Below are 13713 nucleotides of genomic sequence, written 5' to 3' on the forward strand. Positions count from 1 at the left end.
TTAGATGGGGTCCTGATGGCGGCACTCGGGACTGTAGCCATACGGCTGCCCCTTGACCAGGCCGACGTGGGGTTTCAGGGTCTGTGGCAGTGGTGGGAGTGGCCTTTGGATGGCTCTGGCCCTGTAGGTCAGGAGTGTCTGCCGGCTGTGCCAATCTTCCGCCAGGATCCCCACCAAGAAGAGAAGGATCGCGGCCCCGAGGGCTATCCGGATCACGTTGCTCTTGGTGTAGTTCTGGAGGGCGAGACCTAGACAGGCGACAGACAGGAGCAGTCAGAGAAGCTCTCCTGCCCTCCTCCGTCCAGCCCCTCGAGCCTTGTCACCTGTGAGATGATGGTGTGCTAGGGTATCCTCTCTCCCCCCACTCCCTCTCAAGGGTTGGGGCTCAGCCCAATTCAGAGTATTACTGCTCTCACACACCTCTCGCTGGTGGCTGATAGACTGACTGTCTAGTTCGTTATGCAGGAAAAGCCTCTTCACACAGAGCCACAAGTGGGAATTTCTCTTCTTTTTTTTTCTCAATGAAAGTGTACCGAGAGTTTGGATTTCCATTCATTCATTGTTGCACTTTCCTCCCTGCCCAACCGCCTTCCCACCCCCAGTTTACTCTTCTCTTTGAAAAGTCAAAAATTCTTTCATTGTGATACAATCCCTCCACCAGGTCCACTCCACTATGCAGCCTTCGTTCTGGACTCTTGTCATGACCATAATACCTTAATCATAGATCCCTTTAAAACAGTTCTCTCCCTCACCTGTTTCAATGCAGTAGACATAATATATCATCACATCTTTCTCAGTCTCCCCCCAACCCCAATGTCAGTCCCGTTTTACAACAGTGGCACTGGTGCATGCATTTTTGTCCTTTTGTGACTGAGATATTTCACTGGGCATAGTGTCCTCCGGGGTCACCCATTTTGTATAACATTTCATGACTTCCTTGTTTTTCAGTGCAGCGTAGTATTCCATTATGTGAATATACCACAGATGCTTTTTACTTTTTAAAACAGTCCATCCTTTCCAAAGGCGTTTCTCAGTCGCTTTAAGATTCACATTCCCCCTTTTCCTTAATGCCTTTCCAACCAAAACCCCTAAGCCATTTTTCCTTTCTATAGAAAGGTGTTACTAGCTTCAGGTGAAGAGACAGGTGAAAGGGAGTCCTTGTAGTATGAGCACTTACCGGTTGGAGAATTTGACCCTCCTGGAAGGGTAGTGACGCTCCTAGAGGTCCCTGGGAATCAGAACGGGGAAATGCAAAGGAATGGCACCCTGTCTGCTACCCCGGGCCCCGCTCCAAATATACTCAGAGGCATAATCCCACAGCACGGTAGAAGATGGGATGTACACTCGCGATGTTGCGATTTGGACTCCAAATCCACCCTTGGTTAGGCATAAGGCCTCTGGCAATTGGCTCAATCTCTCTGAGCCAGTCTTCCCATTTTTCTTATTAAAATATGTACGTTGGTAAATGTCTCCAACTTCAGAACTTGCCTCTATTGTATGGGAAGCCATACTTTATACCAAATATTATATGAAAACCCTTGTTCAGCAATTGAAGGAATTACAGATTTACAAGTTAGGATTTCTCTTGTGGCAGATCCCAGAAAATGAGCTGTTTGTTCCCTGCAGACAGGAGACAGCTAGGGGGCCCCTGCTGAGAGAGGTTAACTTCCTGAGCTGGAGTTCACCCTGAGGCATCAAGGTTAATAGTTAAGGGTAAACCAAATTCTTAACATTTGTGAACCCCTCCTTCCTGAGTCAAGCAGAAGGTTTTCAATAGAAAGAGCTTGGCTTCATTTGCATTGACTTCTCTTTGTGATTTACTTCCTGATAATTTTCAATAAAGACACAGAAGCTTGGCTTGGGGGCTTCATTCGAGGACTGCTGACCCCCTGTTTTATGCTCTCTGCTCTATCTCATTCCTGGCTGTTTGTCTCATTATTAATAATTATAAAATTATTCCATTCTTTGGGACCCTCGGTCTGCAACACGGAACATGCCTCCACTGCATTCCCTATGCCCAAGCCAAGGACTTCCACGGGAAGACGCAGAAGACTCAGTGAGAGCCAGCCAACACACGTTCCATGTTGCAGACTTTCGTGGCAGGATTACTCACCAGTTGTGTATTCCTTCCTCTTAGGTGAGACGATCAGTTTACTGGAGCTTTCTGATAATTAAGAATATTGTAAGTAGTGTGGTCATTTCCAAATCTGTCTCATGTCTCTTAGGATATCGTTGTAGTCTATGGACTGTTACCATTTTCAGACACATTGCACAGACCCAAGCAAATGCAAACCATGGCCTAGAACTTCTGCCCGTGACTCACTAAACGTGAATCTCTACTCATGAGTTGGTGAACATTTGAGATTAAGCCATTTTTTGGCTACTAGAGACACGATATATGAGGTAATCTGGGTTTGCTATCTAGTGTGATAGGTTGAGGGGGGTTTATTAATGAAAGTTTACAGAGACTTAGTTTCTAGTCATTCATTGTTGCACTTTTCCCCTGACCCTCCACCACCCCCCAATTCACTGTTCTCCTTGAAAAGTAAAAGAAAAATTCTTTCATTGTTATACAATCCCTCCTCCCAAGTCCACTCCACTATGCAGCCTTCGTTCTGGACTCCTGTCATGACAATAATACCTAATCACATATCCCTTTTAAATAGTTCTCTCTCTCATCTGTTTCAATGCAGTATATATCATTCCTCCCCTCCTTCTCTGTCTTCTCTCAACCCCAATATCAGTCCCATTGTCAGTGGCCCTATGCAATATTTGTCCTTTGTGACTGAGATATTTCACTCAGCATAATCTCCTCAGGGTCATCCACTTTGCATAATATTTCATGAGTTCCTTGTTTTTCAGTGCAGCATAGTATTCCACTGTGTGACTATACCACAGCTTCTCTATCCATTCGTTTGTTGATGGGCACTTGGGTTGTTTCCAGCTATTTGCTATTGCAAACAAAGCCATGACAAAGATAGGTGTACAGACAGGTTGGTTTTTATATGACCTTTTTAGCCAGTCTTGTGGTACCCCCTCGATGAGTGGGACTACCAAATCAGGAACTCGTGGCCCACCAAGGGGATCGAATTACCGACTAATAACCCATCTAGAGTGGATGGAATCCCTGCAGGGGTTTGTGGCTGTCCTTAAGTCCCACTGTGTGAGCTCTGACCGGCAACGAATGACACTGTCTACAACAGACTAAAGCTTTTACTCACAATCTCTCCCACTGAAATAGACCTTCCTTTATGGTGGATGAGCCCAGTCATATTGAGTCTTTTCCCACCTACGGGACCTTATCTCCTAGCATTGCATTTGACAATGTTCCACTTCTCTTCATAGGTTTTTTTTCAAGGACTTATTATATTAGAGGTGAATATTCAGCCTTCTTCTTAGTTTCAGCCCCACTGTAAACTCTACCATGGGTAACCCTGTTAGTATGGGAAACACGAGAGTTATAGGTTCCAGCGTCACCCCAGGCTCGGAACCTCAGACAATCTGGGATTTCAGAATCTGTGCAACTTAATCTAGACTTGAGATGTCGCTCACCTACAGCAAGCTACAAAGGCTAAGGGACTCACCACGTGTTAGTATCTGTTTCTTTTTCTAATGATCCCAGGTGGCCCAGTGGTTAAGAAAGCAATCACCTGCTAACTGAAAAGTTGGCAGTTCAAAACCACCAGTTGTTCAGGGAGCAAGGACGTAATGATGCCTTTCTCCCCTAAGGACTAAACGCTTGGAAAGCCTGTGACGTCATTCTGCTCCATCCTATGTTGTTGTTGTATGTTGAGGGAGCTCTGATGGCCTAGTAGCAAGAAGCTGTCCTGCAATCCCAAAGGCACGTGGTTCAAGGCCACCAGCTCCTCCTCAGGACAGAGACGGCTGGACAATCTCCTCTCATACGATAAACAGCCTCTGAAAACCTGCTGGAGGGTCAGCTAGGGGTGGGCCCTGACTCCATGGTACAAAATCACAACAACACGTTGTCTGTCGTTGAAATGGAACTGACACGGAGCTGCCCCTCAAGTTGGTTTTTAAATCACATGGGAGGAGAGATTGACCATATTTCTCCTACAGAGAGTCTAGTGGGTTTGAACCACATACCTTTGAGATTGCAGCGCAGCTTTTGACCAGTAGGCCAGGCTCGCTATAAGTCAGAATCCACCTGACAGCAATTGATTTATTATTATTATTATTATTATTATTATTATTATTATTATTATTATCATCATTTTTGTTGTTGTTGTTGTTGTTGTTATGTGCTGTCAAGTCGTTTGCAACTCATAGCAGCCCTATGTGTACAACAGCCCTAAACCCTGCTCTGTCCTGTGCCAATCGCATTGCCTCTGACACACCCATCCCGATTATCCCAGTCACTGAATCAATCCACCTCACAGAAGGTCTTCCCCTCCTGCGCTGTCCCTCTACTCTACCCAGCATGATGTCCCTCTCCAAGGACCTGTCTCTCCTTACAACATGTCCAAAGTATGTCAGACGAAGCCCCAGAATCCTTGCCTCCAAGGAATAGCCTGGTTTAACCCTCTCTAGGTTGAATCTGTTTGTTTTCTTGGAAGTCCATGGTACATTCAATACTCTTCTCCAGCACCACAGCTCAAAGGCGTCAATTCTCCTTCTATCCTCCCTAGTCATTGTCCAACTCTCTGATGCATAACAAGTGATTGCAAAAACCATGGCCTGTATCAGGCAGACCTTAGTCTCCAGAGAGACACCGTTGCTCTTGAGTACTTTAGAGATGATATAAACAATTTTTAAAATGAAGCAAATATGTTGACAGATTGGCGTGAACTAAACTGGGAGATTTAGACAGAGAGGAAGATAGTTAACATGCTTTATTCTCCCAAACGCAGGAGGACACAGCTTACCTGGTACAGAAGAAGGTGGTTCTGTGGGTGACAAACTCGGGGTCACAGATGTTCCTGCAAAATCATCAAAGGAGAGAATTCTGTGCTTTTGTACATAAGTTCTGAGCAAATCATAAAAAATATCTACAACCCAGTTGCCTCCCTGAGCAGTTAAGGATAAAGAAGCTATCACCGCTGTGTTATTGTGACTATTTAAATATCAATCCAACACCACACATCTCCCCTTCTCCCCATCTTGTCATTGTTCTGATGCTAATTAGCAATGATGAGTTCAATTGTTCTCTCTCCTTTTCCAATCTTAGTTCTGACTTTTTTTTAACTATATTATCAGTTCTTCTTCTTGACATTGAGCCTCAATCCATATTGGAGGCTGCAGTCCTTGACCCTCTGCAGCAGGTGCTTCAGGTCCTTCTGAGTTTTAAATTGGCAGCATCAGGATGGATGGTGAAGAGATTGAGATTGTTCACAGCTTTAGTTTGCTTGGCTCCACGGTCAACACACACTAACCAGTAGCCAGGAAATTAAAAGGCGTATTACCATGGGGAAGTCTGCTGTTAGGGACCTCTCCAAAGTACTGAAGAGCAGTGGTGTCTCTCTGGAGACTAAGGTGCGTCTGATACAGGCCATGGTCTTCACAATCACTCGTTATGCATCAGAGAGTTGGACAATGACTAAGGAGGATAGAAGGAGAATTGATGCCTTTGAGCTGTGGTGCTGGAGAAGAGTATTGAGAATACCATGGACTGCTAGGAAAACAAACAGATTTGTCCTGGAAAGGGTTAAACCTGGCTGCTCCTTGGAGGCAAGGATTCTGAGGCTCCATCTAACATACTTTGGACATGTTGTGAGGAGAGACCAGTCCTTGGAGAAGGACATCATGCTTGGGAGGGTGGAGGGACAGCGCAGGAGGGGAAGGCCCTCTATGAGGTGGATTGATTCAGTGACTGGGATAATCGGGATGGGAGTGTCAGAGACAGTGCGACTGGCACAGGACAGAGCGGAGTTTAGGGCTGTTATACATAGGGTCGCTATGAGTCGCAAGCGACTTGACGGCACATAACAACAACAATATTATCAATTTGGCCCTGGGGGGCAAGAGTGTGAGGGGACCAGCTCCTTATCTGCTCGGAATCAATGAGGAAAAGGGAACCATGAAATGAGTGGTGGAGCAGGGCAGATATCCCCTGTGAGAGAATCACAGGAAGAAAGAGCGATCGCTTCTCTCTTCACCTCTGTCCACCCTCAGACTTCACAGCTGTGCAGATCTGCTGACTTCACAGCTGTGCAGATCTGCTGACCTCCGCCCTACCACTACAGAAAGCAGTTTTTTCCAGACTTAAAAAGTTGTCAGTAAAAATCCCGTTTGAGTTAAAAATCGATAAACAGATATGAAAGAAATAAGAGCTGTAACACGAACAGAAATATGTCCACCTATGTCTCCTGCAGCATTATTTATGATAACAAAGAGATCATAGCAATCCAAATATCCATCAGTGGATGAAAAGATCATGAAAGTGTGGTATGTATATACACACAAAAGAGAAATGTATGGGGAGCTCTGGTGGCCTAGTGGCAAGAAGCTGCACTGCAATCCCTGAGGTACGCGGTTTGAATCTACCAGGTGCTCTGCCGAGGAAGGAGGGGCAATCTCCTCCTGTACCAGTCAGATTCGATTTTACGGTACACACACACACATACACACACACACACACACACACACACACACACACAGAGAATTTTTTTAAAAAAAGAGTAATGTGCAAGACTAAAAACAATGAAGATATATGCTGATGGGCATAGAAGCATCATTGGCACTAGCGAAAACATGGAAATTGCCCAAATGTCCATCTATAAACAAATGGATTGAGAAATTGTGGTACATTCACATGGTGGAATATTATGCAGCACTTGGGAGCAATGATTTATAAAAATAGTATATAACATGAGAGAGGCTGGAGAGCTAAGTGAACTAACTCCGTTGCATAAGGACAAATACTGAATGAGACCATTATTGTAAAAATAGAAAGGTAACGAGTCAGAAGTTTTGCAGACCGAGGGTAAAGTCTTTTTATAAGTATTAGTAATGAGACAGAACCACAAAAATGTAGAGAAGCAGAAGTAAAGCAGGAGACAGACAGTTCCCGAAAAACTGAAGCAAGCTGACTCGCCGATTCCGGCTTCCCCGTCTTTATTGAAAATTGCCGGGGAACAAATCACAAAGAGAATCCAATGCAGGTGAAGCTGAGCTCTTTCTATTGAAAACCTTATGCTTGACTCAGGAGGGAGGGGTTAGTAAATACAATGAAAGAATTCTGTAAATGCTTAAGGATTGCCTTAGTGTCCACCCCTGTAAACATTTAAGGATTACCTTACTGCTTCAGGATTAAATCCAGCTGGTACCAGTCTCCCTCATAACCTGAAGCAGCATTCTGTTAATTAAAATATTTAGTATGAAATTTGGCTTCCCATAAAGAAGTGTATGGATATCCAAAGATGGAAGGGAAAGGACCAAGATAGAGGAGGTTGGGAAGGAGGCAAATAAATAAGATTGCAGAGTGTGGTGGGGGGGGGGGGGGGTGAAGGAATTGGGAAAGATTCAGTGGGAATCAGAAAAGATGGGGAATTAGTGGGCATAGATCGCTGGGGATCACTGATCTTATAAAACACAGTGAGAATAGGGAAAACCACAAAGATTTTTAAAAAATAATTTATAAAAAAATGTGGAAGACACGCTACAACATGAAAAAAACTTCAAAAGTATGATGCTGAGTAAAAGAAGCCTAATTCAGTAGTCCAAATATCGTTTTACTTCTTTCTATGAGGCTAACCTATAGAAAAAGAAAAGAAATAGATCAGCCATTGTCTGGAATTGGAGGCAGGAACAGACAGTTACTGCAAAGGGACATGAGATCTTTTTGGGTTAACAGATATGTGCTAAAATTGGGCTGTGGTGATGACTGTACAAATCTTCAACCTTCCTTAAAAGCATTGTGTTAAATCCTAGGAGGGGGTGGACTTTGAGATATATTAATTATATCTTGATAAAGTTAGTTTTCAATGACAACAGGAGAACAGAGCTCAACTTTTAGTCAGTAATGACCTTTCTAGATAAATTTGAATTCAATGCATTGTTTTCTTCTGTAGTTCTTTCTAATTCACTGATGGTTAAGAGGATGAGAATTTTTCACCTTGCTAGATAAATGACTAATCTCTAAATGGAGATCTCTTGAATAATCTCGTTGCTCCTAATACTAGTGAAAGTATAGAAATCATACAACTATAGTTGACATGCAAGGGACCAAGCTAAGTAAACTTCCTAAGCATAACAAAAATCTGTAGGGAATGATCTGTAGAATCTGTAGATTCCAGGGCCTTGGGACCACAGTCTTGGGGGGACGACAAGATCAAGCGGCATCAGGTTACTCCACAGAGACAGTGTTCTACATCATATTTTGGTAGCTAGTGACTGAGGGCTTAAAAGCTTGCACACAGCCATCTAAGATGCAACTATTAGCCTCTCCCTCTCCAAAACAAAGAAAAGGGAAGAAAGAAAAGATTTGGACTAAACTAATGAATCCAAAGGATTCATGGACCGTGTGAACCTCAGTTTCTAGGACCCTGAAATCAGAAGAAAGTGGATGGTGCCCGACTACCACTGCTTGCCACTGTAAAAGGAATCATCGCAGAAAACCCTGGACACATGAAGAGGAGATGGGAAACAAAGCTCAAACACATAGAAAATCGCAGCCTTGCTGTCTGATAGGAACTAGCGAAACCCTAGAGAGCGTGACCCTTTTGTCATCCTGTGAACCTGGAACAAAGCTCATTTCTTTGGCTCAGATTTAAGATAAACAACAGACAACACTGTGAGTGAGAACAAGAACTCCAGGAAGGCACTTGCTCCTTTGACTAAGCAGCTATAGAAGGTTGAGAGAGCACCAATTGCCCAAGAAGACAGACAGCCTAGAACACAGGAAGGGGCTAAGATCAAAGTGTTCATGGACATGAGAACCACAGAGAGGCCGTGGGATGCATGTCACCACCTTGTGACTATTGTGTTTAATGTTACAAAACAAAATATGTACAGATGCCTGAAAGAGAAACAAATTTGCTTTGTAAACTTTCATTCAAGTCACAATTTAAGGGGGAAAAAATGATTGGCTCATAGCAGCAACCAATGATAGTTTTAAAATGTTAACTCTTGATATAAAACACTTGCAGCAAGATTTTTCACATAGAAACCCTGTAGTTAACTTGTTAAAAATAAGAAAGGCTTAATATATAAGATCAAAAGGGTAGCATCTTCCCAGGAAGAAAGCTGAAAGTCAGGAAGGAAAAGGACAGGAGGATGAGTGAGAACAAGAATCTTAAGGAAAGGGGAGAGGAGGGCAGGGAGAAAAGTGCAACAATGAATGAATGGAAATCCAAAGTCTCTGTAAATTTTCATTGTTGTTGTTGTTGTTATGTGCCATCGAGTCACTTGCGACTCATAGTGACCCTATGTACAACAGCCCTAAACTCTGCTCTGTCCTGTGCCAATCGCACTGCCTCTGACACACCCATCCCAATTATCCCAGTCACTGAATCAATCCACCTCATAGAGGGCCTTCCCCTCCTGCGCTGTCCCTCCACCCTCCCAAGCATGATGTCCTTCTCCAAGGACCGGTCTCTCCTCACAACATGTCCAAAGTATGTTAGATAGAGCCTCAGAATCCTTGCCTCCAAGGAGCCACCCAGTTTAACCCTTGCCAGGATGAATCTGTTTTCCTAGCAGTCCATGGTACATTCAATACTCTTCTCCAGCACCACAGCTCAAAGGCATCAATTCTCCTTCTATCCTCCTTGGTCATTGTCCAACTCTCTGATGCTTAACAAGCGATTGCGAAGACCATGGCCTGTATCAAATGCACCTTAGTCTCCAGAGAGACACCATTGCTCTTCAGTACTTTTATTAAAATTAATAAAAAATATTTAAAAAATAATCTTAAGGAAGAAGTGGGACAGGTGCTGTTACAGCAGAGGGACTGTAATTAGTGTTGTGAAACAAAATCTGTATGTGAAGGATAAAATGGAAAACCAATTTGTAAACTTTAACTCGAAGTACAATAATTTTTATTTTTCAATCTGAATGTTATCAATAGTAAAGGAGAATCATTTCATGATTTTCTTTCCACAATAGTAGGATCTTATTTTTTTTAGTTTCTGCATATTTTATTATTGCTACGGTTGTCACTGTGTATATTAATATTTATATTAATGTGTAATATTACTATGTAACATTAATATTGTGGAAGGAGGAGTGGCATCCACTTCCAAAGCAGCTTGCCTCCGGAAACCCTACGAACCTGGAGAGAGGATGAAAGGCACCGAAGCGTCGAGGACTCTCCTTCATAGGGTCGCTATGAGTCGCCTGCGACTCGACGGCACTTAACAACAACAACAACAACAACATTAATATTAATAATACTTTTAAATATGACATTTGCTATTAAATATTACTATTACATATAAACATGTATAGATATTAATATTTAATAGAAATCTTTCTTATAGTGTATTATTATATAATACATATTCATTATAATTATGTATTATCTATTGTAAATGTACAGAAATTATGTTAGTTATAGAATAGAGTCCAAGTCACTTATGCAAAGCTTACTCTCAGATTCGACTTGACGACACTTAACCACTGCTAAGTGAAACCAGTGCTGATATATCTGGAGGAACACTCTTCCACTCTGTACATCACTCTTTGTCAATGTGCTGTATGAAGTAACCTGGGTTTGCTGTGATGCTGAACCTTGTGCCATTGGGGTATCAAATGCCAGAATGGTTTCCCAATGTGGACCGTGTGTGGTGGAGCTCCCAGTTGTAAAACAGGTTCAGAAGCAGGAGCGGCATCCACTTCCTAAACCACATGCCTCTAGAAACTCTATGAACTTGGAGAAATGACGATAGTTACTGAAAGGCATCGGGTCTTTTGTTCATAGAGTCACTATGACTCGCCCTCGACAGCAATCAACAACAACATATCTTATAATATATATATTAGATATAATTATGTAACATATTAACATGTCACTGTGTATGTTAATATCAATCTCTTGAATATTTGTGAAACTTTGACAAGACACAAGCTTTGTTCAGCCTGTTAAGAATTCTTTTTCCGGGGAGCTCTGGTGGCCTAGTGGCAAGGAGCTGCAACTACAATTCCAGAGGCGCACAGTTCAAATCCACCACATGCTCTGCCGGGGAAGGAGGGACAATCTCCTCCTGTACCAGTCAGATCTGATTTGACGGTACACACACACAAAAATAATTAAAAAAATAAATAAAAAAGAATTCTTTTTCCTTAGTCTATATGCCCTACGGTAGAAAGAAAAAAGTTCTCCTATAGATGTTTATGGAAAGCCAAACTCTATACCAAACATTATATGAAAACCCTTGTTCAGGAATTGAAGGAATTACAGATTTATAAGGTAGGATTTCTCTTGTGGCAGATCCTAGAAAATGAGCTGTTTGTTCCCTGCAGACAGGAGACAGCAAGGGGCCCCCTACAGAGAGAGGTTAACTTCCTGAGCTAGAGTTCACCCTGAGGCATCAAGGTTAATAGTTCAGGGTAACCCAAATTCTTGCATTTGTGAACCCCTCCTTCCTGAGTCAAGCAGAAGGTTTTCTATAGAAAGAGCTTGGCTTCATTTGCATTGAATTCTCTTTGTGATTTACTTCCTGATAATTTTCAATAAAGACACAGAGAAGCTTGGCTTGGGGTCTTTAGTCGAGAACTGCTGGCACCCTGGTTTATGCTCTCTGCTCTATCACATTCCTGGCTGTTTGTCTCTTTATTAATAATTATAAAATTATTCCATTCTTTGGGACCCTTGGTCTGCAACAGATGGTGACTTAGCAGGAAGGCATTGTCCTACCAATGCAAAGGTTTTCAGTTCAAACCCACCAGGTGCTCTATAGGAGAAAGATTGTCACACTCCTGCCATGTAATTTCCTGCCTCTGAAAACCTGCTGGAGTGTGAGCTATGCGTCAGTTCTGACTCGACAGTCACCAGTGTCCCTGAACATGGTACATTTAAAGGTAAAGATAGCCCTGGTGGCTGCTGGTTAAAGCACTGAAATGCTAACTGCTAGGTTGGCGGTTCAAAGTCACGCCAAGTCCATGGGAGAGGACCTCCCTCAAGGTCTGCAGGCTGGGAAGCCCTGAGGGACGCTTCTGCTCTGTCCTGTACAGTCACCATGAGTTGAAATCAACCCAACAGCCCGTAACAACATATCACAAAGGGAAAACTTGCAAGATGCAATTCGGTTAAGAGCTGCCATGCAGGAAAGGATAACCTGGATTATCCAGGTGGGTTGGAGGCAATCAGGGTCCTCGGAAGATGGAGACAGGCCTAGCAGAGTCAGAAATCAGAGGATGCACCCTGGTCTCCAAGGCGGGAGGCAGTGCGATGGGCCAGGGGCAGTGGGGGCCCCTAGGACTCGGAAAAGGCAAGGAAGGCACTCCCCCACCAACTGCAGAAGAAGCACAGTCTGCCAACACCTTGAGCTTTGCCCAGAAAAGCTCGTGTGGAGGAGATCTGGTGGCACCGTGGTTAAGCTTTCAGCTGCTAACGGAAATATCATCTGTTCAAATCCACCAGCCCCTCCCAAGGAGAAGGCTGTGACAGTTTGCTCCCCTCCAATATTGCAGCCTTGGATGTGACCTTCTGGGGGGGGGTGCGGAGCACTTGTATACTGTCCTGGGGCGTCTCGGTGGGTAGAGATCATCAGTGCAGTGCCAAAGGGCTTTGGTGGCATTTGTGAGACTCCTTTGTCAGTCATGTGACCTCCAAGCTGAAGGAGGGTCCGTGCATTCTGTTTCCAGCCCCTGACCTCGCAGGACTTGTGACAAGCGGTAATATTATCATCATTAGATTCCTGGTGACGTCCAAGTCCTGGTGACACCAGGTACACAGGGCAGACCTGTGACGCCCGAGGTTCACGGCTGTGGCATTTCAGAAGCAAATCACCACCCCTGTCCCCAAGGCCCCTCTGGGTGGGCTCAAACCGCCAGACTTGCTGCTGCTGGTCAAGCCACTGTCTTCACCACCTGGAGACCCAAACACCTTCTCTGAAGCTTCCCCTGCCCTCAGTTTCCCCGCCTGTCTGTAGGCACCTCCCCTTGGGAACCCCCACCAGGCCTTGAGAAGGTCAAGGAGGAAGAGTTGGCTGGCATCCCTCTCACCTGTGACCACGAGCTGCAGGGGATCGCTGGGGTGTGACCACAGATAGGGCCTGTCGCCGGAGAAGCTGTAACAGCGGTAGGTGCCACTGTGGGCGGTTGTGACTGTGATGATGGGGAAGCTGGCCCGGTACCACACATCAGAGCTCCGGGTGGACCCCGAGTCCCCCTCCTTGTACAGAGCGAAGTGGTGGTGGCCGTAAGGGTCCTGACACTGCAGGGTCACATCCTGCCCGGTGGACACCGCCGTGCTGGGCCAAGCTGAGAGCGTGGGCTTGGAGTAGACCCCTAGGAGAGAAAGCTTGGGTGAGAGGAGGCTGCCCTCGGGCTTGGCTGTGGGATGGGGTGGAGGGGCCCCCTGCCTCCTTCTCCCTCTCACCTCTTAGCTGAGCTGAGAAACTTTCTGGCTGCATCCTGTTATGGACTGCAGCTTGTCCACCAAAGGACAACCATTGAAGTCCTAATTCCTATACTCGTGAAGGGTTATTTGCTGTTATTTTTATTTTTATTATATTTTATTATTTATTTTCTATTTATGATATATTACATGTAATATAATATAGAATATATATTTTATTATATATAATTATT

At 44.2% G+C, this 13713-nt stretch overlaps 1 protein-coding gene across 1 annotated transcript in view; it reads right to left on the reverse strand.

The window, feature by feature from the left end:
* GP6 (glycoprotein VI (platelet)) overlaps window positions 1–13713 on the reverse strand; it is a 38642-nt gene continuing 24929 nt past the window's right edge. The window contains exons 7-11 of the mRNA XM_006901875.1: window positions 13126–13410; window positions 4887–4940; window positions 2114–2173; window positions 1178–1228; window positions 1–248 (exon numbers count right to left, since the gene is read on the reverse strand). Of these exons, the coding sequence (XP_006901937.1) occupies window positions 1–248; window positions 1178–1228; window positions 2114–2173; window positions 4887–4940; window positions 13126–13410 (698 nt within the window). The remainder of the gene's footprint in view (window positions 249–1177; window positions 1229–2113; window positions 2174–4886; window positions 4941–13125; window positions 13411–13713) is intronic.

Source organism: Elephantulus edwardii, unplaced genomic scaffold (assembly GCF_000299155.1).
Source record: "Elephantulus edwardii isolate Elephantulus edwardi_28Jun2011 unplaced genomic scaffold, EleEdw1.0 scaffold00348, whole genome shotgun sequence".
Classification (NCBI taxonomy): domain Eukaryota; kingdom Metazoa; phylum Chordata; class Mammalia; order Macroscelidea; family Macroscelididae; genus Elephantulus; species Elephantulus edwardii.